The sequence below is a fragment of the Sarcophilus harrisii genome, chromosome 5 (assembly GCF_902635505.1).
Source record: "Sarcophilus harrisii chromosome 5, mSarHar1.11, whole genome shotgun sequence".
NCBI classification, from domain to species: Eukaryota; Metazoa; Chordata; class Mammalia; order Dasyuromorphia; family Dasyuridae; genus Sarcophilus; species Sarcophilus harrisii.
The window spans coordinates 146,455,496-146,482,113 of NC_045430.1; the positions used below are offsets into that span (position 1 = coordinate 146,455,496).

The 26,618-nt window shown below is 35.5% G+C and overlaps 1 protein-coding gene across 1 annotated transcript in view; it reads right to left on the reverse strand.

The window, feature by feature from the left end:
- Nucleotides 1–3,622: 3,622 nt before the first annotated feature.
- The window catches only part of CCDC146 (coiled-coil domain containing 146), a 166,458-nt gene continuing 143,462 nt past the window's right edge, over nucleotides 3,623–26,618 (reverse strand). Inside the window, 5 exon segments of the mRNA XM_031940214.1 lie at nucleotides 3,623–7,278; nucleotides 7,647–7,895; nucleotides 13,152–13,289; nucleotides 15,989–16,114; nucleotides 25,362–25,590. Of these exon segments, the coding sequence (XP_031796074.1) occupies nucleotides 7,075–7,278; nucleotides 7,647–7,895; nucleotides 13,152–13,289; nucleotides 15,989–16,114; nucleotides 25,362–25,590 (946 nt within the window). The 3' untranslated portion in view covers nucleotides 3,623–7,074.

The following is a 26,618-nucleotide window of genomic DNA, read 5'->3' on the forward strand; positions in this document are numbered from 1 at the left end:
TGCTTGTCTAGAAGATCTTTGGTGTTTGTTTGTTTTAAATCATAACTCTTTTGAAAAAGCCAGGATATATGACTACCTGAATTATGTCCTATGTTGACCTTAATGAGTCTATATAATAGTTGTCCTCCAACCAGATCCTTCATTATCAGCTCTAGAAATTCCATTTTCCTTCTGTGTCCTGGTTTGTGGGCATTGCCCAAGGATTTTTCCCTTAGGGCTCTGATTTTTTTTTACGTGCTTTCCCACAGGGCAAAGATTTTTAACTTTTTTTTTAAAATTATATATTAGACCCCTTTGACAGTCTGATGAGGCTTATGGAGGCCTTCACAGAATAATATTTTTAAGTGTATAAAACAAAATATCTTGGATTATAAGAGGAAATCAGTTACATCGAAATGCAGTCATTAAAATATTTTATAAAAACAAAACCAACCAACTTCACAGACCTCACACTGAAAACCCTGCATTGGGAAGTTATAATGTCTTGGTGTTAGGTTTATCTCTCTTCAGATGACTTCCAAATCTATTTCCAGCCATGACTGCTTCTTTTCTAAATTTTCAAATATTTAATTTTTTCCTATCTGTACAAACAATTCTTAGCATTTTTCTTTAAAATTCTGAGTTCCAAATTCTCTTCTTCCTTCCCTTCTGTTTCCTCTCCATGAGAAAGTTTGCAATATGATGTAGGTTATGCATGTGGAAGCATGTAAAACTTATTTCTATATTAGTCATGTTGTGAAAGGAAGAGACAAAAACACACAAAAAATACAGTGAAAAATAGTATTCCTTGAAATGCATTCAGAATCCATCAGTTCTACTCTGGAAGTAGATAGCATTTTTTTTTTTTAAGTCCTTTGGAATTGGCTTGGATCATTTATTGTTTAGAATAGCTTAAGTCATTCATAGTTCATCATTGTACAATATTGTTACTGTGTACAATATTACCAAGGTTCTGCTCATTTCACTTCACATCAATTCATGTAAGTATTTACAGGTTTTTCTGAAATCTTCCTGCTCATATGACTACTTTTCCAAATGCATTATCTCTCCTTCCCAACACTCCACAAATCAGCCTTCCTGTTTGATCGTTTCCTATCAATTCTCAGTCTCCCAAGCTAAAAATGTTTTCTTTGATTTCAACTTTTCTCATGTTCTTTCGATTCTTCCCTTCTCTTCTATCTTTTCCTTTTCCATTCCACTTCCACTATTATATTTTTTATGTCATTGTCTCAATTTTATATTTTTCAAACAACTTGCTAACTGGTCTCTCTCTGCTCTTATCTGTCCTATGTACTGATTAGATTAAACTTCATAAAACTGCTCCCATTCTTTCATTCCCTACTCAATGCTGTTTTCTGCTACAATAATTTTCCTTTAGCTTGACATTCAAGATCTGTATTCTGGCCCAACTCTACTTACCCAGCCTTAGAACCCACCATTTTGCAATTCAGTTATTTGCACTAAACAGATGAATCATCTATCACTTGACAAAGCCACACACTTTCATTTTTGCCTCTTCAGAAACATTCCATTCCTCTAAGTCTAAATCCTGTACATTTAGACTCAACTGTATTCCTACCTTATCCATGAAACTTTCTTTGACCATTCAAGACTAAAGAGAGTTCTTGTACTCCTTCATCTAAACTTGCAGCATTTGTTCTCTGGGCCATTCACTTGGTACTTTATCATCTGGAATCACTTTAGGAGAGGTTCTTTATCAATGTAGTTCAAGTGGAAGCTGAGTGACCACTTGGTAGCCTAGTAGAAAATAACTTTGGGCAGATAAATAATCTGTGAGGTACTTCCAACTCTCATAAATAATAATTGTTATTAATAATTTAATTTAATAATTAAATATTCTTATTTATTTGAATTAAAGATTTTTAAAATAATTTAAATAAATAATATAATAATTAAATTAATAAGTTATTCTGCAACTTTTATGAAATATGGGCTACCCTGTTCCAGCAACATTTTAAGTGTTAATATCTCTACTGATTCTCTTGATTCATTTTTTTAATTAAAATTTTTTATTTTCAAAATATATGCATGGATAATTTTGAACATTCACTCTTTTTTTCTTTTAAAAAAATTTTAAACTTTTAAAAATTCTTATTTTTTTTTTTAACATTCACTCTTGCAAAATCTTGTGTTTCAAAATTTTTTTCTCCCTTTCCCCATCCCCTCCCCTAGATGGCAAGTAATCCAATACATATTAAATAATCCAATACATATTAAACATGTACAATTCTTCTATACATATTTATACAATTATCTTGTTGCACAAGAAAAATAAGATCAAAAAAAGAAAAAAATAACAAGCAAATAACAAAAAGAGTGAAAATGCTACATTGTGATCCACACTCAGTTCCCACAGTCCCCTCTGGGTACAGATGGCTCTCTTCATCACAAGATCATTAGACTGGTTTGAATCATCTCATTGTTGAAAAGAATGACATCCATCAGAATTGATCCTCATATAGTCTAGTTATTGCTGTGAATAATGATCTCCTGGTCCTGCTCATTTCACTCAGCATCAGTTCATGTAAGTCTCGCCAATCCTCTCTGTATTCGTCCTGCTGGTCATTTCTTACAGAACAATAATATTCCATAATATTCATATACCACAATTTATTCAGCCATTCTCCAACTGATGGGCATCCACTCAGTTTCCAGTTTCTAGACACTACAAACAGGGCTGCCACAAATATTCTTGCACATATTTTTCCTTTCCCTTCTTTAGTATCTCCTTGGGATATAAGCCCAGTAGTAACACTGCTGGATCAAAGGATATGCACAGTTTGATAGCTTTTTGAGCATAGTTCCAAATTGCTCTCCACAATGGCTGGATGTGTTCACAATTCCACCAACAATGTATCAGTGTCCCTGTTTTCCCACATCCCCTCCAACATTCGGCATTATCCTTTCCTGTCATTCTCTCAATTTATTTGTTGTTGCATACCTGAATGATCTCCTTATATTTTCATACTAGGAAGTAAAACATGTAACCTGGGCTTATCCTTACCTGAATCAAAACCAGCAGAACAGGAGAAGCTCTGGGTAGTTTGCCCACCTGGAAAACCAGTTTATAGCAGGTACAGCAAATATTAACTTGGATTCTTCATCATAGCTTTGTCCTGGAACAGAGTGCCTTCTATTCTGTTTCTCTGAGTGAATATGTGTGTGTTTGTGTGTGTGTGTGCATGTGTGTATTCTTTCCTCCTTTGAACAGTTTCAAATTTTCTACACATCTTAGGTCTTTTCATCAGGAATGCTTAGAAGACCACTACTTTATTAAAAAAAATATCTCCACTCTCTGCCCTCCCACCCAGGATTATCAACTTTATTGGATAAGTTATTCTTGGTTGGTCTATATTTTTTGTCTACTGGAATATTGTATTCCAACCTCTCTGCTCCTTTTGAGAGGTATCTGCTAAATCTTGTGTGATCCTATGGCTCCTCAGTACTTGAATTTATTCCTTTTGGTTGTCTGAATTATTTTTCCTTTGACTTGTCAACTCTGGATTTTGTTTATAATGTTTCTGGGAGTTTTCATTTGGTTGTCATTAAATTCTATTTCTCTCTTGCCCTATGGCTCTGGGAGATGTGGAATATTTAATGCTTTTTTTTTTTTTAAAGAGTGTAGGCCTTTTTTTTTTTTTAGATCATAGATTTAGAAGATATCAGGTAGTCTAATGATCCTTAAATCTTTATTCTCTCATTGATTTGATTTCCAACTTAGTTGTTTTGGCTGTGATGTACCTTAATTTTTTCCATTTTTTCTGTCTTTGAACTTTGTTTTTATATCTTGCTTTATGGAGTAATTAATTTTAACTTGGTCTATTCTAATACTTGAGGAGTTTAAGTTTTGGTATCTATTTTTTGGTATCTATTATTTCAAGTTGTAATTCTAGTTCCAATTCTTCTACTACTATTATCATTTCCTCCCTCCATTTTTCCCTCAAGGACTCATATTTTATAAAATAGTTTTTAAATTTATAAAAACATCTCTTACTGTATCTCTTTTAGGAATTCTAAACTTTGTACAACCTGTTTTTCTTTGGGACTTATAGATGTTTTGAAGTTATTTACTTTTGGGTTTGTGTTTTTAGTATCCCTATTATAAAGTATCCCTCTTATAAAGACTCTATGGAAAGATTTTTCTTTTGACTGTTCATTCTTGCAGCTTTATGTAAAGTCCAGGCTCTGTTTACTTCTGAGAAAAATGTCTTAATGAGCTTGTATGCACTTGATTCCTGCTAGTTTTTTGGAAATATTGTTATCATTCCATGATCTCAAGAGACAGATCAGGATAGGGTGCTCTAAGCTTTGAGTACTCTCCAAATGATCTTGGATTCCTGCTCCGGTTATTTTCTTGCAAGATTTCAGGTTGTGGGTTGGAACTAGACTCCTACTCCGATTTGCACCTGGATTCTGAACCTGCTTCTGAACTTGCTCCTTATTCAGTACACTACCTAAGGTACATGTCCTGCATCCATGACCAGAAACTGAGTGATGAGCAGCAGAGCTTGCCAGATGGTGTCTACCTGTTCCTTCAGCTTAAGGCTGTGTGGATCCAGATCCTTCTGCATGGATGTGGGATCTCTTCTTATTCTGATGCAAACCCTCAGCTCTCTGCACTGTATTGTTTTGTGTAAAACTGTTCCTAGCTAAACGCTATTCTCAGTGCCTATGGATTTGCCCATCTTCTGAGGTCAATCTGGTGAGAATTATTCACTGTGGCGTTTTACTGGGTTTTCTTAATAGGACTTTATCTTCTAGTTCTTTGTAGAAGAGTTGTGTGGGATAATTTGGCTCTACTTCCTGCTAAACTACCATCTTTATTCTTCTCTCTCTTTCCTGATTTCTGTGTATAACCTTATGGCTCAAAGCTTCCATTCCAGTTTACTTTCCTATATCTGTCTTAGTTCATTGGACCTCGAGTTCTCAAGAAACTCTTGAGTTCTGCCCTGGCCCAATCTCTCATTTACATTCTCACTTATATCCTAATTTGTACTCTGCTTAATTTTTGTTTTTGGATGAGAGTATTCCCTCAGGATCAGTGATTGCCCTAATCACTGCCATGTGTTGGCTCTATATTGGATAATCATGGAATGTTCTCATCCTACTTGCTTCCCTCCCAGGAAAACATCCCTGGTGTATAAAATGAGGTACTTGGAATAGATAATCTCCGAGATCCTTTTCAGTTGTCATTATGGCATCATAATGTCATATGTCATTATGATTCATGAGCTGGAAAAGATCTTGCCCTTTTCTGAACATTAATATGACTGGATCAATGTTGTACATTTGTTACATTCTCTTTTGTATTATAGTTTTATATATGTATATATCTAATTTCCTTTAACAGAGGAGAACTTCTAGCAGAAGATTTCTGCTGATGTAGACTTTTGAGCTTACTCTTCTCTTGTCAGAAATATCTAATCAGGGAAAAAGTCCCACGACATCCTGTTTAAAAGTGTTTTATAGGACTGGAACTTTTTATCAGCCTCCTCTGTCTATCCCTCAGACCTCTGGGTCTCTGTAAACAAACTTTGAGACATTGATTAGGAAATCTTTAGACAGGTCTAAGACCTGATCTGCCAAGTATTCCATCTGGCTCCTCCTTGATTGCCTCCTGAGCTACCCAATTCTTTCCTGGTACTTCCCTTCCTCCCCTGAGAAATACCCAGAGTTGTACTTTCCCTATCAAAGATGTGTCCATGATGAAGATCTTTGCTAAGTCCTTTTCAGGGCTAAGCCCTCTATGAGATACTCTCTCTCCTTCCTCATAATGTCCTCCCTTTAATGGCGGCTTTCTCCTTGAGCCAGCTACTTTGGTTAGCCTGCTAAACTCCTCTGTGGATCTAAGCTGCCGATAAATGGCATATCCTCACCTCATTTCCTTTATTGGATTCTTCCAAACTCTTTCCCTTGATGGGGAAGCATTATTGCTTCCCCAACTGTACTTCATATTTACCATCCCTGGTGCCTATTTTCTCTCTTATTTTGTCTGTAATTTCTCCTAAATAAATCTGCCTTTTGGGAAAGAGAATGGCCATTGGGAATGTATCACATGTTTATTTCAAACTAGAAACTGCTACCCTGACCTCATCACTGCTACTACCTATTTTATCTTGCATCTTCCTTGGATCCCGATACACAGGACTTTGTATATAGTAATCACTTTATAAACATCCATTGAATTGAATTTATTAAAATCGTGAAAGCATCTGGTACAAGAACTTTGGAAGGGTTGTCAAAATAACCATTTGGTTTTTGTTTTGTTTTGTTTTGTTTTTTGTACAGGAACCAAAAAGAGGGAGAGAAGTACTTTATTTAAAAAGAAAACAAAAAATCTTTCAGATATGACAAATCTGGATTTACAAGACAGATACATTTCAGAAATTATTTTTTTGTTGTAAAAAGATTCTTGACTTTGCCAAGGGATTTATTATAATATTCCTTTACATACTTTCCTAGTAAATTTAAAAAGATTAAATTAACCTAAATAGTATTTATCTATCAAGTCTTATGAATAAACTATTTTACAAGTGAAATACACCTATACATTGTTTAAAATACAAATGTTTACTTTTTCCTCCTCACTAAATATACTGATACACATTTCCCCAAAGAACAAGTATAGTACCATTGAATTAATTTATATTTTTTAATTTTAAAAAATATACCACCCTGGGTTGAATTTGATTTTCTTTTTAGAAAATTCTGAACTAGCTGTAGGATCAGGTTTGAAGAGAAACTTAACCTGAACAGTGGTCAGCATACAACTGGAAAATAACTAAATGATCAAAATACTTTGCCAAAATGTTAGCTACAATTCTAAATTCTATAAAAATGATAAATGAAATATATCTGTGGTTTTTGATAGTAATAGCCTTCCTCAGGAGGGCCTAAAGTAAGTGAATTGGTGTGTACCTGTTCCTATTTGTTGAATATTGTGAAAGCCCTGTTGATTTTGTTTTGCTCATAGTTTCCCAGCTGTAAGTTTAATGCAAGCCCGTTTGAAGGCATGGGAAAATTTGACCTTGGGCTCTTTTCTGTTTTACCTATTCAAATTTCAATTGGTTTTATAGTAGGCTTTTTTATGTGTCTCATACTGGAACCAGGCTCAGTTGGCTTGAAGGGAGGTGCTCTGCCATAAGGACGGGGTAAAGGCAGTGTGGCTTCTGCATCTGGGATGTAGGCATTTGGGCGCTGAATGGCTGTTGTGTAAACTCCAGAAGCCATCAAGTTGTGTTTCTCTTCCAATTGAAGCTGCAAAGAAAGATTTCCTTCTTTAATTTGTAGAAAAATAGATAGCAAGTCACAATGATTTGGATCTTGTCAGATTGTAAGTTGTAAGCACCTTATAAAACCTAATAAATTTTGTTGATTAAATATTTATTGATAGCAACAGCACAAAAGCAGAGGCACTCTATTCAATTTCTATTTCTGTCATTTGTTAGCTGTTTGCTCTTGGACAAGTCACTTCTCAAAGCCCTATTTTCCTCATCTATGAAATGAAAAGTGGGCAAATTATAGGAATAGTACTGAAGGGAGAAGGGTGACTTCCCATGGCTCTCGAACCTACCTGTGTTTTTTAACATAGATATTACAACTGCAGTTCTAGATCTCAAACTTACCATTGCCCTTTCTGCTACAGCTAAATGATGCATGTCTTCATCTCGCAGCACCTTCAGCCAGTCTTCCTCAATTTCTTTACTGAGTGGCAGCCCTTGTTCTATCCTTTCAATGCAACTTGTTAGGAACTCTTGTTTGTCCCTCATTTCTTTTTGTAGTTCAAGAGAGAGTGCTTGCTGCATGGACAGCTCTGCCACAAGAGCCATCATTTTGTGGGTACAATCTTTTATCTTCTTCTGATACTCATTCATCTGGAATTAAAGGGTCAAAAAAGGAAGAATAATGTGTAGACCTGTCCATAACAGTCCTACTGAAAAGGAACAAAAAAACCATCAAGGGCTAAAAACATGGGATGACTCGTGAGTTTCACAGATGCTTTTGCTGTTAAAAGTTGCCTTCCACATCTATTTATATTTAAATATAGCAAAACAATACAACCCAATACCATCTAGGAAAACGAGGAGAAGAAGGAGTTATATCAGTGGAGCAAGTGGAGCAAGAGAGCATTAAAATGTTAATCACTAGGCAAGATTTAGAAACACTAGAACCTGAAAGGTTGCAAAGATTGGTTTGACTGAAGAGCAAAGGAATGGCAGACAGCTACTGGTTTTCAGTGATGGCTAAAGAGAAATTCTGATCAAAGGTAGGAGATCACCTAGAATTCATAGCTTCTTAGAGCTGGAAGGAACTTTAGATGTTATTCAATTCAACTGTTTCATTTACAAGGAAAAAAAAAAAAACTGAGGCTCAGAGAGATTGTGACTTGCCTAAGGATACACAACTTCTAAGTGATAAATAATACCTTTTAGCCCTCTAATTCTGAATCACTTATATATAGCCTGGTAAAAGTTTGAAGGGATCCCAAACTTTTGCTTTCTCAAATCTAATTTTGTACTTCTATTGATTGTTAATTATATAGGAATGTAATACTTAGAAGAATAAAAAACTATATTATAGAGTTATAGTTTATTTAGCTAAGAAAGCCAGAACGTGCTCAAGCCCTGAGGGAATTTTGAAATGGAAACAAAAATAAGTGTACTTATAACTACTGAACATCTTCCTTATGATGCTCATGGTTTTAATGTATCCTCTAGGACACTCCTAAATATGGACACTAATCGGAGGAAAATGTGTTAATAAAATTTAATGGCGAGAACTTTTTTCAAAGGCTTTTTCACATCAGCTACTCAGTTTTCATAACTTTGCCTATAGACTTCCCAAGGTGATTTGCTTCTAGCAGTACAAAATACATCTGGACAAAAAAGCTCAATTGGTGCCAGTTATTTCTCTGAACCTAATGCCCTATAGCATTGACTATAAACACCTGGAATAATTCTATCAGAACACTTTGGTTAGTCTTTTCCTTACCCTGAACTCCAATGTTACTTTAAAAAAGAAAGAAAGGAAGAAAGGAAGAAGAGAAAGAAAAAAAGAAAGAAAGGACAGAAGGAAGAATAAAAGAAAGAACAGCAACAACCTTATAATAAATACACATAGGCAAGTAAAACAAATTCTTAAATTGGTCATGTCCAAAAATGAATGTCTCATTTTGGATCTTGAATCTATCACCTTTTTGTTAGGAGGACTCTCCTTCCTTAGTTTTAATATGGCCTCAGACATTTACTATCTATGTGATACTGGGCAAGTCATTTAATCTGTTTGCCTCAGTTTTCTCCTCTGTAGAATGAGCTGGAGAAGAAAATGGCAAACTGCTCCAGTATCTTTGCCAAGAAAGCCCCAAATAGGAATACAAAGAGTCATACATGACTGAAATGACTAAACAACAACAGAAGTTCTCCCTTGTCAGGGAAAGGTTTGCTAGATATGCTCATCTACTTTTCCACTCATATTTTATATTACTCCATTTTGCATGCTCTCTCTTCCAGCCAAACTGGACTATTGCAACTCAACATCTGAACTCCTGATTATGTACATTCTTCTCTTAGAACCTTTAGCTTCCTTTGTGACATCGATCCAATGCCACTTTCTACATGAGACTGTCACTGATTCCCCTCACCCCTACCAGACACATAATTTTTAATTTTCTCTCCTTAAATTTGCATTGTGTAACTGTTTATAATTGTTTTGTATTTATCTGCAGTGCTGCATTGACATGTTTAATAATCAGCTCTCCAGAGGAAAACAAACACCCTAATACAGACATGAAACACTTTTAAATCCATATTATTAATGTTTTCTCCATATCTTTATTAATTCTAAATAATCAGCCAAAAATAAATATAATCTTATTTTGTAGTGTTTTCTAATTTCTGAGGTAAAAATGCTTAACATAAAAAAATTAACCATCAGCTCAGGAACCTTTTTGAGCTGAAGCCAGAATGCCTCTGCTAATTTGGGTATATATTGTATATATTTCCCACTGAAAGAAAATTCTTTAAGGCAGGGCTTGTTTAATTTTAGCCTTTGTATTTTCAACACATTATCTTGCCATTAGAAGGTATGTAATAAATGTTTGTTGAATTGAATAGCAATGAATTGGGAAAGAGCCTTGTTATATTCAGCCAGGAAAAAAGCAAATTGGGATCCTGCCTGTATCCTCTACATCTCTCAGCCAATTATGTGGTTGATAAGATACTGTTTGTTGTAAATATTATTTATGAAAGTCTTTTGTCCTAACTTTATCAGGAATGTCCTTGATGCATTTGTAGACTCTTCCTTTTTTTTTTTAAAATCCCATTGTTATTTAAAAATATTTACATCACTTACATTACTACAGTATATCTTTCCCTTTCTTAGAGAGGCACATTTTATTATAAAGAATAAAAAAGACTAACCAACATCATATGCAGTGTTACATACCCATCGATCCTCTCCCTATAAAAAGAGGGAAGGAAGTACATTCTCATCTCTCTTCTTTGATACCAAGCTTGAGAATTATTATTTCTCAATTTCAGTTTTGTCTTACTGATTTTGTCTACATTTACATTGTTGTGGTCATTGTGTGCATTCTACTTCTGGTTCTACTTCCTTTACTTTATATCATTTCATATAACTTTTTCTCATGCTTTTCTGTATTATTCATATACATTTTTTCCTTCAATGTGGTTATTCCCCCAATTGATGGGCTTTTATTTTTTGTTTCCAGTTCTTTACTACTACAAAAAATGGCTCTATAAATATTTTGTTAAGGTGTTTTTATTGCCCATGTAGGTTATTGTGCATGTCCACATAATTTAATCTAATTGTAGTTCATAAGGAGGTATACATTGCTATTTCTGGGATCTCATAACCTTGCTCCATTCCACATCTTTCTAATGGAGACTTTGATTCATGCTTGGAAAGGAGAAAGAGTTTGGGACCAGGAGCTGGCTCACTCTGATCTTTTCTGAGAAGAGATACTAGACTAGAATAATAGCTATCATTCCCTCCGAGTATTATTAATGTAGGGGAAACTATTTTTACATTCACTCTGCTTTTCTGGGTCCTATCCCTTAATTAACAAGAAGTATTTCCAAAGTATATCCCAAAATCTTTACTCACTTTTCACCAAATGAAAATACACAAAGACCATCCAAAATGGTGAACAAACCTATCCATTCAATCTGATAGCAAAGAGAAATCAAAGAAATTATAAAAATTAGATAGAATATACCAGACAATACACAGAATGACTGAGCCTTTTCACTATAGTGATATATCTCAGCTCAGCCAAGAGTTCCCAGTTTCTCAGGGAGAAATTCTGTGAAAATGTCTCATACAAACTAGAACTGAAGAACATGTTCTAGTGCCAGCTCCTTTACATGTCTGTTTCTTTCCAAAATCTCTCCCTCTAGTTCTGGAACTATATGAGTCTTTTCTCAAAATCAAGGGAAAATGTCTTTTTCCCCAAGCCCTCACTAGCTCCTCCCCTCTTGCAAGCACAGGGTATTGAATGATTCATTCTCTTCCCCAATGAGGAGTTTTTTATGCAAATGCACAGGTTTGAAAAATCTAAGGTTCCATGTGTTTATGGGATATTTTTTTTTCATGGACTGTATAAATTGGAGTCGTATATATTTCTAGCAGTGAGATTTTTGGGTGATAGGGTTTTGCATTTTTGGCAAATTTCTTAACAATTTCCACAATCACTCAAACACTGAATTTTACATTTTTTTTTTTTTGAGATCATCCTTTAGAATCCTAGTGTTAACTCAATGGAATTGATACAATGCTTATTGGTTCACAGAACCATCATATATTATACAAAAGAAAAGAATACCACAATCATCTTTGATAATTTGCTAGTTGTGAGATGAAACTCGGTTATTTTGATTTGTATTTTTGTAACCTGTGATTTGGAACAATCTTTCTCATATAATCATTAATAATTACATAGATTATATTCATAGAGATTTTGTCAAGCTAGATCAAGAGACGCTAATGTTTTTTATAATTTTCTTTTTTCATTTTTAATAATAAGATTGCTTTCCCCCCCCATTGAGTCTTTATTATAAGCCTCTTTCGGTTATTTTGAGAACTGATCCCTCATCCCCCTCAAAATGAGTCATCTCTAGCAAAGACATGGCTGTTGTATCTTTCTGCTTGGTAACAAAATCAAGGATTTGCTGGCTGAGGAAGTTTCTAGGATCTTGGTTTCCATGTGCTAGTAATTGATTGACATTCCTTAGGTAATGATTTGTTATCAGTGTTCATTATTTTATTCATTTCCTACTTTTCAAAGTCCCTGAACTAATCTGATCCCAAGTATCCCTGACTTCTGAACTGTCCTGAGGCAGAAAGTGAACTCAGAGCCTCACCCACTGTCTGGCTTAAAGACTGGCCAAGTGCAGGGAGCAGCCTCTTGCAAAAGCGTCAGGGAGTCCCTTATAAAAGAAGTGGATCTTAGATTCAGAGCTGGAAGAAGTTTTAGAGATCACCAAGGCCAATTTCTTCATTTTACAGATGAGGAAACAGAGACTCAGAGAAGATTGCATAATTTCCTCTGGTAGTATTGATAAGGACAGGCCAGGAACCAAGTATCCTTCTGCCATCATAGCTTCAAGACCACTGTGTCCTAGCTGCCCAGGTGACAATGTTTTCCCTCTCTGCTTTTTGGTCTCACTTTAAGGATTCTGATCCTGGTCCATATTGAGAGTGGATCAGCTGCTCTTGTTTAGAGCAACCAGCTGCTTCTCTAGCTTAGGAGTGTCCTCCTACATTTCCCTTGTTATCTCCCCCACCCTGATTCCTCCAGAGCATTCAGTTAAGCCATATGGTTCTCTCTAAAAAAAATAAAAGGCTGATTGCTTTCAGCATTGTCCAGTCCTTCCTCCAGATCTCTCTAAACCTCAAAGATAAGTCCCAGAACTTTTCCCATCACTAGAATTGTCTTGACAATGTCTAATAGCCCTCTGTCAGGAATGAGAGAGACAATTTGTACTTCATAAAAGGATGCCTTCTACCTTTAGGAGACCACAGTTTTATGAAAAATACACACACACACACACACACACACACACACACACACACAGAGGCAACAAAACAAGATGAAGGACCCGAGAACTAACCTTTTTGGCCAAGAGAAGCGTATCCTGCTTGCAGGTCTCCGTTCTAGTGCGGAGTCTGTCTGTAAGTCGGGCCACCTGTTCAAAGAGGAACTCCTTCTCCAGTAACTTCTCCTCTTTCTCAGCCAGATGGAATTCCAGCTAGTTTGTAAAAATGGGAAGAAGTCAGTCTAATGGGGCTATAGCTGCTATGCAGAGCTGGAACCCTGTTACACATTACCCATTCTCCATAATCTTGAAATGATTGGTTTTGGATGTGTGTGGGGTGTGTGTGTAAATTTATCCATATGATTTTTAAAATACCCAATTATAGGATATTTATAGGTATAGTTAGTTATACCAGTTATAAGTATTCCCCAAGTTATGAATAAGATGTTTTCTTAAATTTGAGAAATAGTTCATAATTCAAAATATATTTTATCATAAGAACAATGTCAATTAGCCCATAAGAGTCTGTTGATACCTCAAATAGAATCTGGACTTTCCAGAACTGGTAAGGTTCTCAGAGATCATTTTGTCCAATATCTAACTGAAGAATAAATTTTTCTTTAAATATCCCCAACAAGCGGTCACTCAGCATTGGAAGACTACAGGTGACAAGAAACTTACCGCCTACAGGAGGAGGCCATTTTTGTTTGGAAAGCTCTGATTGCTAGGAAGTTTTTCTTTATATTGATCCAAGAATTGCCTCTCTCTGACTTTGATCCACCAGCTCTAGTTACTACTTGCCAGGATCAGACAGAACAGATCTAATCATGTTAAAGACCACATGACTGTAATATTCTTCTCTAAAATTTAATGTTTTTTGGGAGCAGGTTTCTCTTGGGGGGCTTCTGGGAGCAGTCTTAGTTTCAGTTCAGTAATCACCCCAAATGCAGCCAGGAGTTAAAGTCCAAATCTTTTATTGTCTCCTTCAAAGTCCTTTCCTGTGGCCCGGTTAGCTTTCTTAGAGGCCTTCTGTAGTCTTGGTTCCAAAAGCTTGAGCTCTGGCTTCTGAATCTCCAGGCCTGAATCCTGGTTGAGGCTCCTAGCTTATATATATATACTCTCTTAAAGGTGTGAATCTTGTGGAATTATACTGAGCACATGTACTGAACTAGAGAACTGTTAAATACCATGCTAAACAACCATTGTCTCTATCAATTCCACTGACTTAGCACCTTGTTTCAAGTTCTGGCCCATAACACATGACAACCTTTCAAATAGTTGAGCCTACTCACTATGCCACAATACAAATATAATACACAATACACTATTCAAATACAAATACAAAATACATACAAATTGTACAGAATTAAAATTGCAGGTTGGTATTGTACCAATGGTTCTACAAAACACCACTGTATGTAACATAACTTTTAGGGAAAATTTAATTTTTCAACTGGAAAGGCCAGTTGCTGAGTTCTCTCTGATCCTACAGAGATGGCAGACATTCAGGTAATGGTAGGCAGAGGCTTTAAATGGTGGGGACACAAAAGTAGAGCCTCTTGGGTGAAGACTGGGACAGGGGCTGGGGCTGGGGTTGGGTAGTGAATAGGAGCAGAGAAGGCAATGAGTATGGAATTTTATAGGGTTAGAACATTTTGCTAGTGTAAACCTCCACAAATACTATTCAGGTCTAGTCTGGTTCCCCATCATCCCCTTTCCTTCTTCCCTCAGGTTCCAAGGGAATCTGTTGCTTCCAAACAGGGTTTCTTTCTTTGGGTAATAGCATTGGACAGAATGAAGTCTCACAGTTTCTCTTCTATTTTTCTGTTGCTAAAGCGATCACACAATCTTTTAGGATTTTTTAAAGGCTTATTTTGGAACTACTACCAACAAGTAAGAAAAATGAGTAATGAGAAATAAGTAAAAGGCTCTTCTTTTTTTTTATTTCATGTATAGGGAAAATTATACATCTGAGTATAGAAAGGGCTGAGATTTTAAAAAATAGGAGATTTCACCAGAAGACCAAGGATTAGGGTGGAGATTCTTGGGTAAAGAGCAGAAGGAGCCTTGGGGATGAGACAGCAGGGCTGCAGAGATGGGATAGGATCCTGTTGGAGAAGATTAGCACTGGCAGGCAGATGCAGCAGTACTAAGGAAAGGGAAGAGGAGAGGAGATTTATGGAGCTTTTTCTCTTTCTCTTTTTTCACCTACAGTCCTATCATCTCAAAACCTATCATAGACTAGTCCTGAAGTGAAGTAAGAACCACAGAATATGTGGGGTAGAAGAAGAAGGAAAAGGAAGGAAATTTCAAGCATCCAGGTGAGGAGACAATGGATTCCTAGGTCACTTGGTTCAAGATGCAGTACAATACTTAGTGTCTTTCATAAGATATCTGTCATAGATTGAGAATTGGATAAAGTCACTGTATCCCATTAAATTTTACTCACACAACTTTTATGTTAGCCATTTTTAAGGAACCATCTTTTCTTGTACATATCTCTGGCTCCAGATGTCCAGTGTAAGCACTTCCTATTATAAGAAGAATTCTGCTCCAGTCTCAACATTTGCTATTTTATTTTGTTCCATTCTATTGATATTTTTCCAGCAGAGAGGCAAACAAATTCAATGTTAGATGCCAAAGCTGTCCCTTTTGGCTGCCAAATAAAGGTTCTTTGGCATCTTTAACACTATAGGATTTTAATTTTCATTTTCATTTCATGGCAAAAATTGAAAGCAGAATTTCTAATGAACTAGTTGAAGACAATTCAAATTCACATTACTAAGTTACATGGAAACAAGTATGATTACAAAAAAAATTCAGGTGTGATATTATATAAATTAATATGAAACAGTATTATAATTATTTATGAAACATCTCTGAGTAGCTAATATACACAAAGGATGTGTTACCTTATCTATCTTGGAGAGCATTTCCTTTGGAGTCAGATCTTTTCCATTCAGGAGGCGAGCTCTATCTCCAGTAGGATCTACAAATTTTTTCTCCAACAAGTTTATTCTGTCTGTACATTGTGAGAACTATTGAACAAGAAAAGGAACATTTATTTTAAAATTATTTTTGTTCAGCAAATTTTTATAGTAATTTTTTTCCAATTACAAGTAAAGAAATTTTAACATTCATTTTTAAAAAGTTTGGAGTTCCAAATTTTTTTCCCTCTCCCCTTCCCTTCCTCCTCTCTAAGATGGGAAGTAGTCTGATAGAAGTTATATATGTTCAATCATGTAAAACTTATTTCCATATTAGTTATATTGTAACTCTATAGTTACAATATAAAAGAAGAAAAAGACCAAATGAAAAAAACACAAAAAATAAAAATACTACAATCAGATCCGTTTTTAGACTCCATCAGTTCTTTCTCTGGAAGTGGATAGCATTTTCCATAATGAATCCTTCCTAATTGTGTTGGATCATCAAATTTCTGAAAAGAGCTAAATCATTCATAGTTGATTACAACCCAATGTTGTTGTTGTTATATATAATGTATTTTATTTTTATTTATTTTGTTAAACTTGCCCAACTACATTTTAACCTGGTTCAGCCTATACTCAGGAGTTTTGTAGGCCCAGAGGAGGTGAGATTGACACTTTTTAATGTAGAGGATGTAGAGATATCTAGAAAAACTTTTGTGAACTATGTTGAATGAAGTGAGCAGGATGAGAAAAAAAATTTGTAAAATAATAATGTAAAAATTAACAACCCTAAAAGACTTAAGAATTCTGATCAATGCAATGACCAATTATGATTCCAGAAGACTGTTGACAAAGACGCAATGAAATAATTATTAAGAATGAGACCTGTATTTTTGGATATGCCCAATGTTGAGATTTTTTTTGCTTAATTATGAATATTAGGATTTTGTTTTCATCCACTAGTGGGGAGTTGAGAGAGAAAAAAAAAAGCTAGATCAAAAGAAAATAAATATTTGTTAGTTAAAAAAAATAAAAAAATTAAAAAGAAAACACCTGGCTATCCTCATTTTCATCAGGAGCAAATAAATTTCATCCTAAGGTGCTCTAAGAACTGGGATATGGTTACTGAGCCACTGACGTTGTTAGAAAAATTATGAAGAATGGGAGCAGGACTAAAAGAGAGGCAACTGTCCCTTTCTCATAAAAGGGAATACATTATAAGTAAATATTCACTATATCAGTTCTTGGTAAAAATTCTACAATGCATTATTAAAGACTGGATTTGAGCTTTTATAAAGTGAAATGGTGATGGTTTCATTAAGTCAATATATATTTTTTTAAATAAAGAACATGAATTTATTAAATCGATCTCATTTTCTTTTCTTTTTGGTAAAGTTTACTGCTAGGGGGAATGTTATAGAGTATACCTGTGTTTTGGTAAGGCATTTGGCATTCATGAAATTCATATGTGTAAAATAGAGAAATACAGGTTAGATAACAGTATGATTTGATGACCTAAAAATTGTTTGCACAATTGGACAAAAATGATGATGATTTGTGGATTGATATCACCCTAGAAGGAAGTCTCTGGTGGAGTATCCCAGGGATCATTTCTGACACTATGGCATTCAACATTTCTACCAATGACTTGAGTAAAGGCACAGATGGTTTGCTTTTTTTTTTTTTTTTTTGGCTGAGGCAATTGGGATTAAGTGACTTGCCCAGGGTCACATAGCTAGGAAGTTTTAAATGTCTGAGACCAGATTTGAACTCAGATCCTCCTGAATTCAAGGCTGGTGCTCTATCCACTGTGCCACCCATCATGCCCCAGATGGTATGTATTTAAAAAAAAACAACAACAACATGATGGATGACATAATACTGAGAATGATAGGTAATACTATATATAGCTGGCAAAATCCATATCCAAAACTATCTTGCTAGGCTGATTCTGATAAGATTGCAATCAATTCTATCAAATTTAAAATTTGTCAAATACCCAAAAGAAATCTCAGAGACCATCTACTCTTATCTTATTTTAAAAAGAGACTCGGAATAAATGATTTCCCAAGGTCAAACAAATAGTAAGCATCAGGGGTAGAATTTGAACAAACCCCTCTAAATCCAGTTAAGCTCCCTCTTCAGTCTTTTCCCTTTCCCCTTCTGTCCCTCCTGTTCTCCGTATCTTTTCCTCCTTTCCTTTCTCTACTCCAGCCTCTTCCTTCATTCATCATCATATTTATAAGCACTGGATCTGTGATTTTCACCAGGAAAAATCTGGCTAAGGAAACTCTTAACTACTATAACACCTTCTCTGCAACCAAATCTTAGAGTATGGCCCAAGTGCAGGTCACCTGCCCAGGGATCACCCAGCCAGAATATGTTAGAAGTTGGCCTCCAGGTCTTTCTGATTCCAAGGCCAGCTCTCTATCCATTATACCATTCACTGATCCGAATTCATCATAATAGGGAATTGAAATATGTTTTAAAGTATCATATTTATTGAATTAACTTGTTTCATATTTTTAACATTAAAAAAAAATGGGTCTCCTTATCTTGCCTAGAAAAATGCAGTGTGGAGAGTAATTCATTGACTAAAATCCCTTATACTGATTCCTCCTAAAGCTTTCACCTGCTCTAACTTGGGTTGGGACATCCTTCCTTAGGTAATCCCATGGCCCCGGGCGCTTCTGCTTCTCTGCTGCCCCAAATTTGTTATATAAAAGCTAAATTTAGTGTAGACACCTGATCAGCACAACCAGCCCATTATAACTCAGAACTCCTGAGCTGAAGAGATGAGGCAGCCTCTGGTTCCCTGGAGCTTGGATTAAAGGCCTGTGTCAGGATTCCTGGCTTTCTTTTTAACTTCTAAAAGCAGGTAAATTTATCTTTGGCAAGTAGTATGATAGATGCAGTGGGGTTCTCTCTCTGCCAGCAGCATACAGACTTCTTAGAAAACCAAAAATTAACATTTTTTATGTTATGTTATATTTTAATTTATTTTGCTAAGTATTTCCCAATTATATTTTAATCTGGTTCAGAAGCACTCCCTACTTAGGGTTCAATATTTGAGATGTAGTAGATGGAATTTTGAAATTAGATCTAGAATTATAAGAGCTAGGTAGAAGTACCAACTCTGAGCCTTATGCATTGTGTGACCATAGACAAAGCACTTAACTTTCTAAATCTCAGTTTTATTATCAATAAAGCAGGGCTAATCATACATAGACTATCTGCTTAGTAGGGTTGCTGTGGGCTTCAAATGAGATAATGTCTCTAAAGTGATTTGTATACATGAAAAAGTTTTATAAATGCAGATAATTATTATTATCAGCTTCCTGCCTGCAATGACCTTTATCTTCTGTGATGGTGCTTGAATCACAACCAATCCAGACTGATAAGTTTGGCTTATGATCCCTTTTCCCTGGGCACCTGCCCACAGGCACTATTTTGTTAGCAGAAAGTCTTCAAGAGATTTGAGACATGTAGATGATGGTGAATAGGTCCCAGAGTTCCCTGTTCAAGTCTATAGGCCTAATGACCAGGTAGCAAGGATGATTTTCTGCCATCAGGAGACCAGGAGTTGCCTTGAAGGCAAATTCTTGTCATCTATGATGAGTTGATATTTATGTAGTCTTTTATAGTTCTATTGTATTTCATCTGATTTAATCAAACCAGTATTCTAATCTGTTGAAATTGTTTTTGTTGATTTGGTTTATGATTACTTTGAAATTATAAAGAAGTCACTTAATAAGAGATACACAATTTCACATATAATCTTCTGTATGAAAAAAAATGTTGGTACTTTTTTTGGTACTCAACTTCAGTTAGTAATAACTTCAGAATTGAATGTTGAGCTCTGTGAGGGGAAGGACTTTTCCCATTTTTTGTATCACATTTAACAATGTATTTCTAACGATATGGTACATCTCCTGGTGGAGGGCCCTGAAGCCACCTGGCTTTGGGAATGATAAAGTTGGAAATGATATATTTCTTCCTCTAGATTGTCCTGCCCCAGTTTACTTGACATGACCAGGATGCCAAAGCTACAAATATTACTGATTGTCAGATAACAGCCTATTGGTCAGGGAAAACAGAGTTTCTGAGACTAAAGAGTAACAACAATGAGGTACTTAAAGTTGACACAAGTGCAGAAGTAAATGCCTCTGGAAGGTTCTCCCTGTCCTTCTTTTCCTATTCCCATATTCCCATCTCTGCCCAGAGAATTATGGGCACTAAACCTGCACACGGTCAGAACCAGATCACTCCTCAACTCTACCTCTAAGCCATAAAATTAGTAAATCAATGACATCAAACACCAGGTTTCTCTAACTTTTCCCTATAAAATTATCTTTCCTGCTCCTGATTCTTTACTAACTTCCTTTAAAATTTAGCCAGCTTTAACTGGCATTACAATTACAATAAACTTTGCCCCTTGGAGGTGAGTCTAAACCTACAAATTCTTTTGAGCTACCTTGGGATATGAAACTTTTGGGTTCCCCCGACACACAGAATTTACTTAATAAGTGCTTTTTGAATGATTAAATTTAAAAGGGATTCAGAGTAACATGGACAAAGTGAGTTAATCAGAATGAAGAAATCAATATATGCAATGATAACAACCATGTAAATTGAACAATAAAACAAAAATGAACTCTGTATAATTGAAATGACCAAGCTTGGCCCCAGAGCAAAAATGAAAAGGTACCTTTCTTTCACATAAACTGTCAAACATAATCATGGTGGTGTTTGGTTTACTTAATTGTTCTTCTTTTTAAAAATCATTATTAAGAGACAAGACTTGACAGAGGAAGGTAGAGCAAGATGAGATATGGAAAGGTGCTTAATATTTACTATATGCAAATAAATAATATGGAAAAATGGAAAAAAAGCAACACTAAGTATGATAAAAATACCTTTTTCAACATTCTCCCTCCCTCAATTCTCCAAAAAACCCCAAAAACAACCCTCCCCCCAAAAAAAGCAAAAAAGGGAAATTGTTTGGAATACTTATTCTTTGCCATTTTATAATGGACTATGTGCTGAACTTCCACTCTAGTGCCACAGACCTCTCCTAAGTTATTTTCAGCTAGAAAATATTTCTCTCCATCTTTTTGTGTGTTCTGATGCTCTATGATTTGTTTCGAGTCATTAAAGGAATTTAGAGGGATTTAGGAGCTAGAAAAGTCTCTGCCTTTTACATGGCCATCTTGGCTCTGCCTTGAATACTGATTCAAATGAAGCTTGGGTAAACTTTGAAATATTGCCATATAATCCAGTTTGATTTATGTAGTTAAAAATTCTGTTTTATAGCTGTATCTAATCAATTTGAAAATATCATCACCACATGGGCAAGTAAGAGAGCATATTCTGTTGGCTCAGTGCAAATCTGATGGGGTTTGTCACCAAATGTTGGGGTGAGGGAATGTTGGACCCAAAAATATGTTGGAGTTACAGCTGGTATTGCAACATGTCTCAAAAAAATTTGTAAGTGTAGACCAACTCTAAATCAAGAAGCAAAGATTTTATTATGCTGCTTACAATGGGCTAAATCCATATGGTTTTTTTTTTTTAAATCAGATAATGAAAAAGATAAAAGCTAAGTTTAGAACTTACAATTGGAACTTACAATTAAGCAGGGAGAGAAGCCATTTAGGAGGAAGATGCTATTAAAATGTGTCAAATTCCTAATGAATCCTAGACGCCTCTGGCAGGCTAAATTCCAACCCTTCCCCCCCCCCCAAAAAAAAAAAAATGAGTTTGAGGAGTGGGAGGAGATTTACAGTAGGAGTAGGTTCTTTTATAGGGAAAAATAACCTCGGGTTTGATGCCATAAATTGGCTTTCTGATTGGATAGAGTAACCCTAGATGGTTTTGTTAATACAAAGATTTTGCTAAGTATGAAATCAGGGGCATCTACCTGGATTGAGATTTTAATAAAGGTTCACAAAGATAACAAAAGGCCCAATGAAGATCAAATGGTCAAGATAATTGGTGCTCCTCTCCTCTAGTCACAAGGAGTAGCTTGGGCAATAAAATTTAGGCTTAGTGTCTCCTTTTATCAAGGATTAGCCCACCCATCAAAAATCTGGGATTTTTCTCTGCCTTTATCAAATCCATAGTTATTCTTAGTAACAATTCAAAATGTAATCATGTTGCTAGTGAGTTAATAGTATCATTTTGATGTAGGAAATTGTGGGACTTATTGTCAAAGAAAGAAACCCTGACTTTCTTAGAGGTCTCAACTAATTTTCTTTAAGATATTAACCAAACAATGACTTTCAAACCATCTCTAATGTGCAATTTACTGAGTATCAGATGAGGACATTAAGAAGTAATCTCTGGTTTTGAGCAATTAATACTTGAAACATCTGTCATTGAGTTTTATAAATAGACAATGAATAATTTCAAATACAAAGAGGGCACAGAGATCTTTGCCCAAAGAGAGTATTCTATACCTATGAGTCATAAGTTCCATTCAAGCAAGTCCTTCCAAGATAGGGAATGCTGCACCATAACTAATGTCAGAAAGCAAGAACAAACTATAATCGAGTGATAGGGTCAAAAGCAAATGTGTTAGTTTTAAAAACAATAAAAAGAATGCTAAGAATTACTCCTTGTTCATACTAGGAGATAGTGAAATTAAAAATTAGGCTGCATAACCAAGCTGATATATTTTCTTTATGAAGAAGTTGATATAAACTAAAAGTGAACAAAAATACTACCTAGATGTGTTTATGTTGAAGTTGGGAAGGGGACCCCAAAAGTTTGGGGTCACAGACTAGTGTTGAGGTGTCTCAAAAGAATTTGTAGACTTGAACTCATCTCCTTGTTAAGGGGAAAAATTTATTATAATTGTAATGCCAATTACAAGCGGACTAAATTCCAAGAGAATTCAGCAGAGAAACAGAAGCAAGGAGACACGTTTATCCAGCTTTCTATCATTGACATGCTAATTCTATGGCCCAGAGGAGTGGTCTCCTGAATTTGGTTATCATTGATCAGATTATCATTGACCAGATTATCAGTAAGCAATGAATTGAGGAGTGGTCTATTCAGAATCGAACAAATTGTAAGAACAATAGCATTTCTAAATTGGGTGTGGGGAGGGGGCAAAGCCAAAGGATTTTGGAATCAGATTGCCAGAACAATGACTCCTCAAAATCACTGCTATATTTCCCTAGAAGCTATATTCCTTCATTTAGAATTCTTGTAATATTTAAAATGGTGAGGGCTAAATTGTCAGCCAGTCAGAAAGCATTTACTAAACACCTGTTATGTACTTGGGAAGTGCTAAGGATTCACAGAAATGCAGAACAGTCTCCATCTTTATGATATTTTCATTCTAATGGGAACAGATACCATATAAATATCTAGGTAATAGCTTCCTACAGAAGGTAGGATTTTAGCTAGATCTTGAAGGAAATTAAGATGATGGAGGTGAAGGGGTCAGTGAAGTGATTGTAATCTCAGGGATATGATACCATGATTCCAAGTTGTCTCTATCATTTATATTGTCTCAAGTATTTATGTGCTTTTTGACCCCAAGATATCTGCTTTAGGAATACTGCATTAGTTTACAAAAGAATGCTGGTTTTATGGATTCAGTTATGCTGACTCTGGAAGAAAGATGTCTAGCTAAAGGTAATGATGGTTCTTCGGGGAAGATGACTAGCTCTAATCCTGATTGATCTCTAAACCATAAAATTAGTTTATCAGTACAATCCTGGATTTGAGCTATTAGCATATTAGTAGTCTTCATAAAATTACAAATCAAAGGCTTTTTGTGAAACTAAATAACCTTAGTACCCTAATCTTAAAAAAAAAAAAAAAAAAAAGCCAAACCAGAAAACTTTTAATTTCAATAAATACAGTTTCCCACACCATCGCTGCTTTCTTTCTTAGAACTTTGCCCACTGCTAACAGCATAATAATAAAATCTTTGCTTCTTGAACTGGAGGTGGTCTAAGGCTACAAACTGTTTTGAAAAACCTCGTGATACCATCCTGGAAGCCCAACAATATTTTAAACTTCGGTTCTAAACCCCAACAAGAGCATTCAGGCATAAGGAATAGGTAACATAAAGGCAGTATATTTAAAGAAGATTGTGCAAAAGGCTAGGTTATAAAATGATGGGAAAGAAATGCTTGAGGCAAGAATAGTTGGGGGGTGGTTAGTGAGAGGTCATGGTGAAAGGGGTGATGTAGCAGGCTGTCTAGCCAGGGCAGAGTCCCACCGGGAGGAGTGACCCATCCCACAGGGGGTTTAATCCTTGCCCCCAATAGGGGGGGAAGGGTGGGCCCTGGGAGTATGGCATCATAATGATAAGATCTTGGTGGGGTGACTTGGGGGTGACTGCTACGTGGACTGGCAGAGGATCCAAAGTGAGGTGTGGTAGCAAGAATGTTCCTCTTGATTTTGGCTCCCTGGGGTAAAGACCTCTTCACCTGGTGTTACCAATGGCTGTGATTATAGGTAAATAAAAAGTGAATTATAAACAGAGTTCTAGCTTCAAAGGATAGCAAGCTTAATATCAAAAGAACTACTACTTAAGGTCTTTGCTAAGACTAGCAGAAATCAGAAATAAACAAGATTCTTTGGCTACAGTAATTAAATCTACAGAAGAGAAAAAAGTTATGGCATGATTAAATATGTTTGGTAAAAATACAAAACTTTCCTATCATAGAACAGTTTTAGAAATATCCAACTCTGAAATATCTTCAACAGTGCTCTTTTCTAAAAATAAAATGGTTGAATGAGAAGAAAAAAAATCTGCATTCGATGTATGGACAATTGACAAAATGATCAAGAGATATTTCTCAAGAGATAAGTGATAAAAAGAATATGAGCAAAGCTTTCAAAAGACATGTCAGAAAATGGTCTGAAAATGAAGAATAAAAGAAATGGAAAATAAAATAACTCTAGAGTTTTACATTAATAATTGTGGAAATCTTGATTTTTTTTTTTAATTTTTTTTTTTTTTAAGAAAGATGGGTTCAGATGGAGGGGAGGAATTAAGATTGAGGAGGAAAATAAAATGAAACAAAACAAACAACTGGGATGTAAAAACACAGAGCATCAAGAAAATTTATTTTTTAAACAACTAAAAACAAAACTTATGTTATTAGCTAGACCAGAGATGTTGCCCTGATGAAAAACCAGAAGTGCTTTCTTCCTGTCTGTCTCTTTCTCTTCCTGTCTCTCTCCTCACCTCTCCCCAGCAAATGATAAGTCACAAAATACAACTTCATGTACTTTCAATACACAGCAATACAACTTAAAACATTAGTAAAAAGGAAACCCCCTCAACAAAACTACTCATTTCTAACAACATCTCAATTGAAGTCTTTCCTACCTGAATCTGCAGGACTGCTATTTCCATATCCAAAGTTCTCTTCAGTGGCAACATTTTCCGGTACACATAAATCTTTCTTTGCCTCTCAGCAATTTTCAGCTTCAGAAATCTGAGTTTTTCTTCTAATATATGTAACTCAATATCTCCATTTCTCTTCATCATGTCTTGAATGTTTATCTTCTCATAGAAAATGCATACCTCTTCCTCCCGTTCAATCAGTATAACGCCACTATGGGCAAATTCAAAATTTTGTGTTACAGAGGTAATAGTTAATTCACAAGTAATCTTATCAGAGACCTTAAACAGAAATTGAGATTGGATTACTTCCAGGAGACATTGGCATCTGATTAAGGGATAAGAAGAAAGGAATAGGACTGCACATTGAGATGTCTGTGTGTGTCTCTCTGAATCTGCCATTCATTTACTTATGTATTCACTCATGCATTTATATTTTTATTTGCACCTTTGGGAAGAGGAAGAAAGAGGCCTATTTCCCCTCCCCCCCAAAAAAAATTCTTTTTAGTACCTTTGAATTGTGAAAATCTTTTAAATTTCATGTTCTTTGATGAGAATTTTTATTTTATCACTGCCTTCTCTTTTCATACTTTCAGTTCATTTTTTTCCTATTCTGAAAGCAATTGTTTTTAATGCTTGCAAAATTACTTTTCATAATCTTTCCTTTTAGCCAGCCCCATTTTATCAATGTCTCCTCCTTCCCATCTTTCTCCTGCCCCCTCCCCCATGTTCCCAGTCCATTTTGAATGCTCATCAAGTTTTTTCGTGACACCTGAGCTAAGGGAACATTAGTTCTCCAGTGCCCACCACAGAGTCTCTCATATGTGGTGGTGAAGCAATAAATTGTTGCTGTAGGTGATCTGAATCTAGGTTATTATTACAGAATATTACAGTAACATGCCAGGTTCTTGGTTTTTTCAGTTAAGCCACTCCAATGAGGTGCTGTAATAGAGTGGATAGGAAGATGACTTTGAAGGAAGGAAATCTTAGGATTAAATCTTCCTTCTGATGCCTATAAACTTCATGGCAAGTCATTTGACCTTTAAGTCTAGGAGTTGCACATTAGCATCAGTGAAGGATACTTTCACACCTGGAGTTCCTTCATTCCTCCCATCTCTCAGCCACTTCCCCTCCTCCCCCCCAAAAAAAGCAACTCTGTAGGAGTGATTTAGTGTTTCTAAACTGCTAAAATTTTGTCCTTAATAGTTAAAAATGTTTAAAAAGCTGCTTAAAGGACCTGCT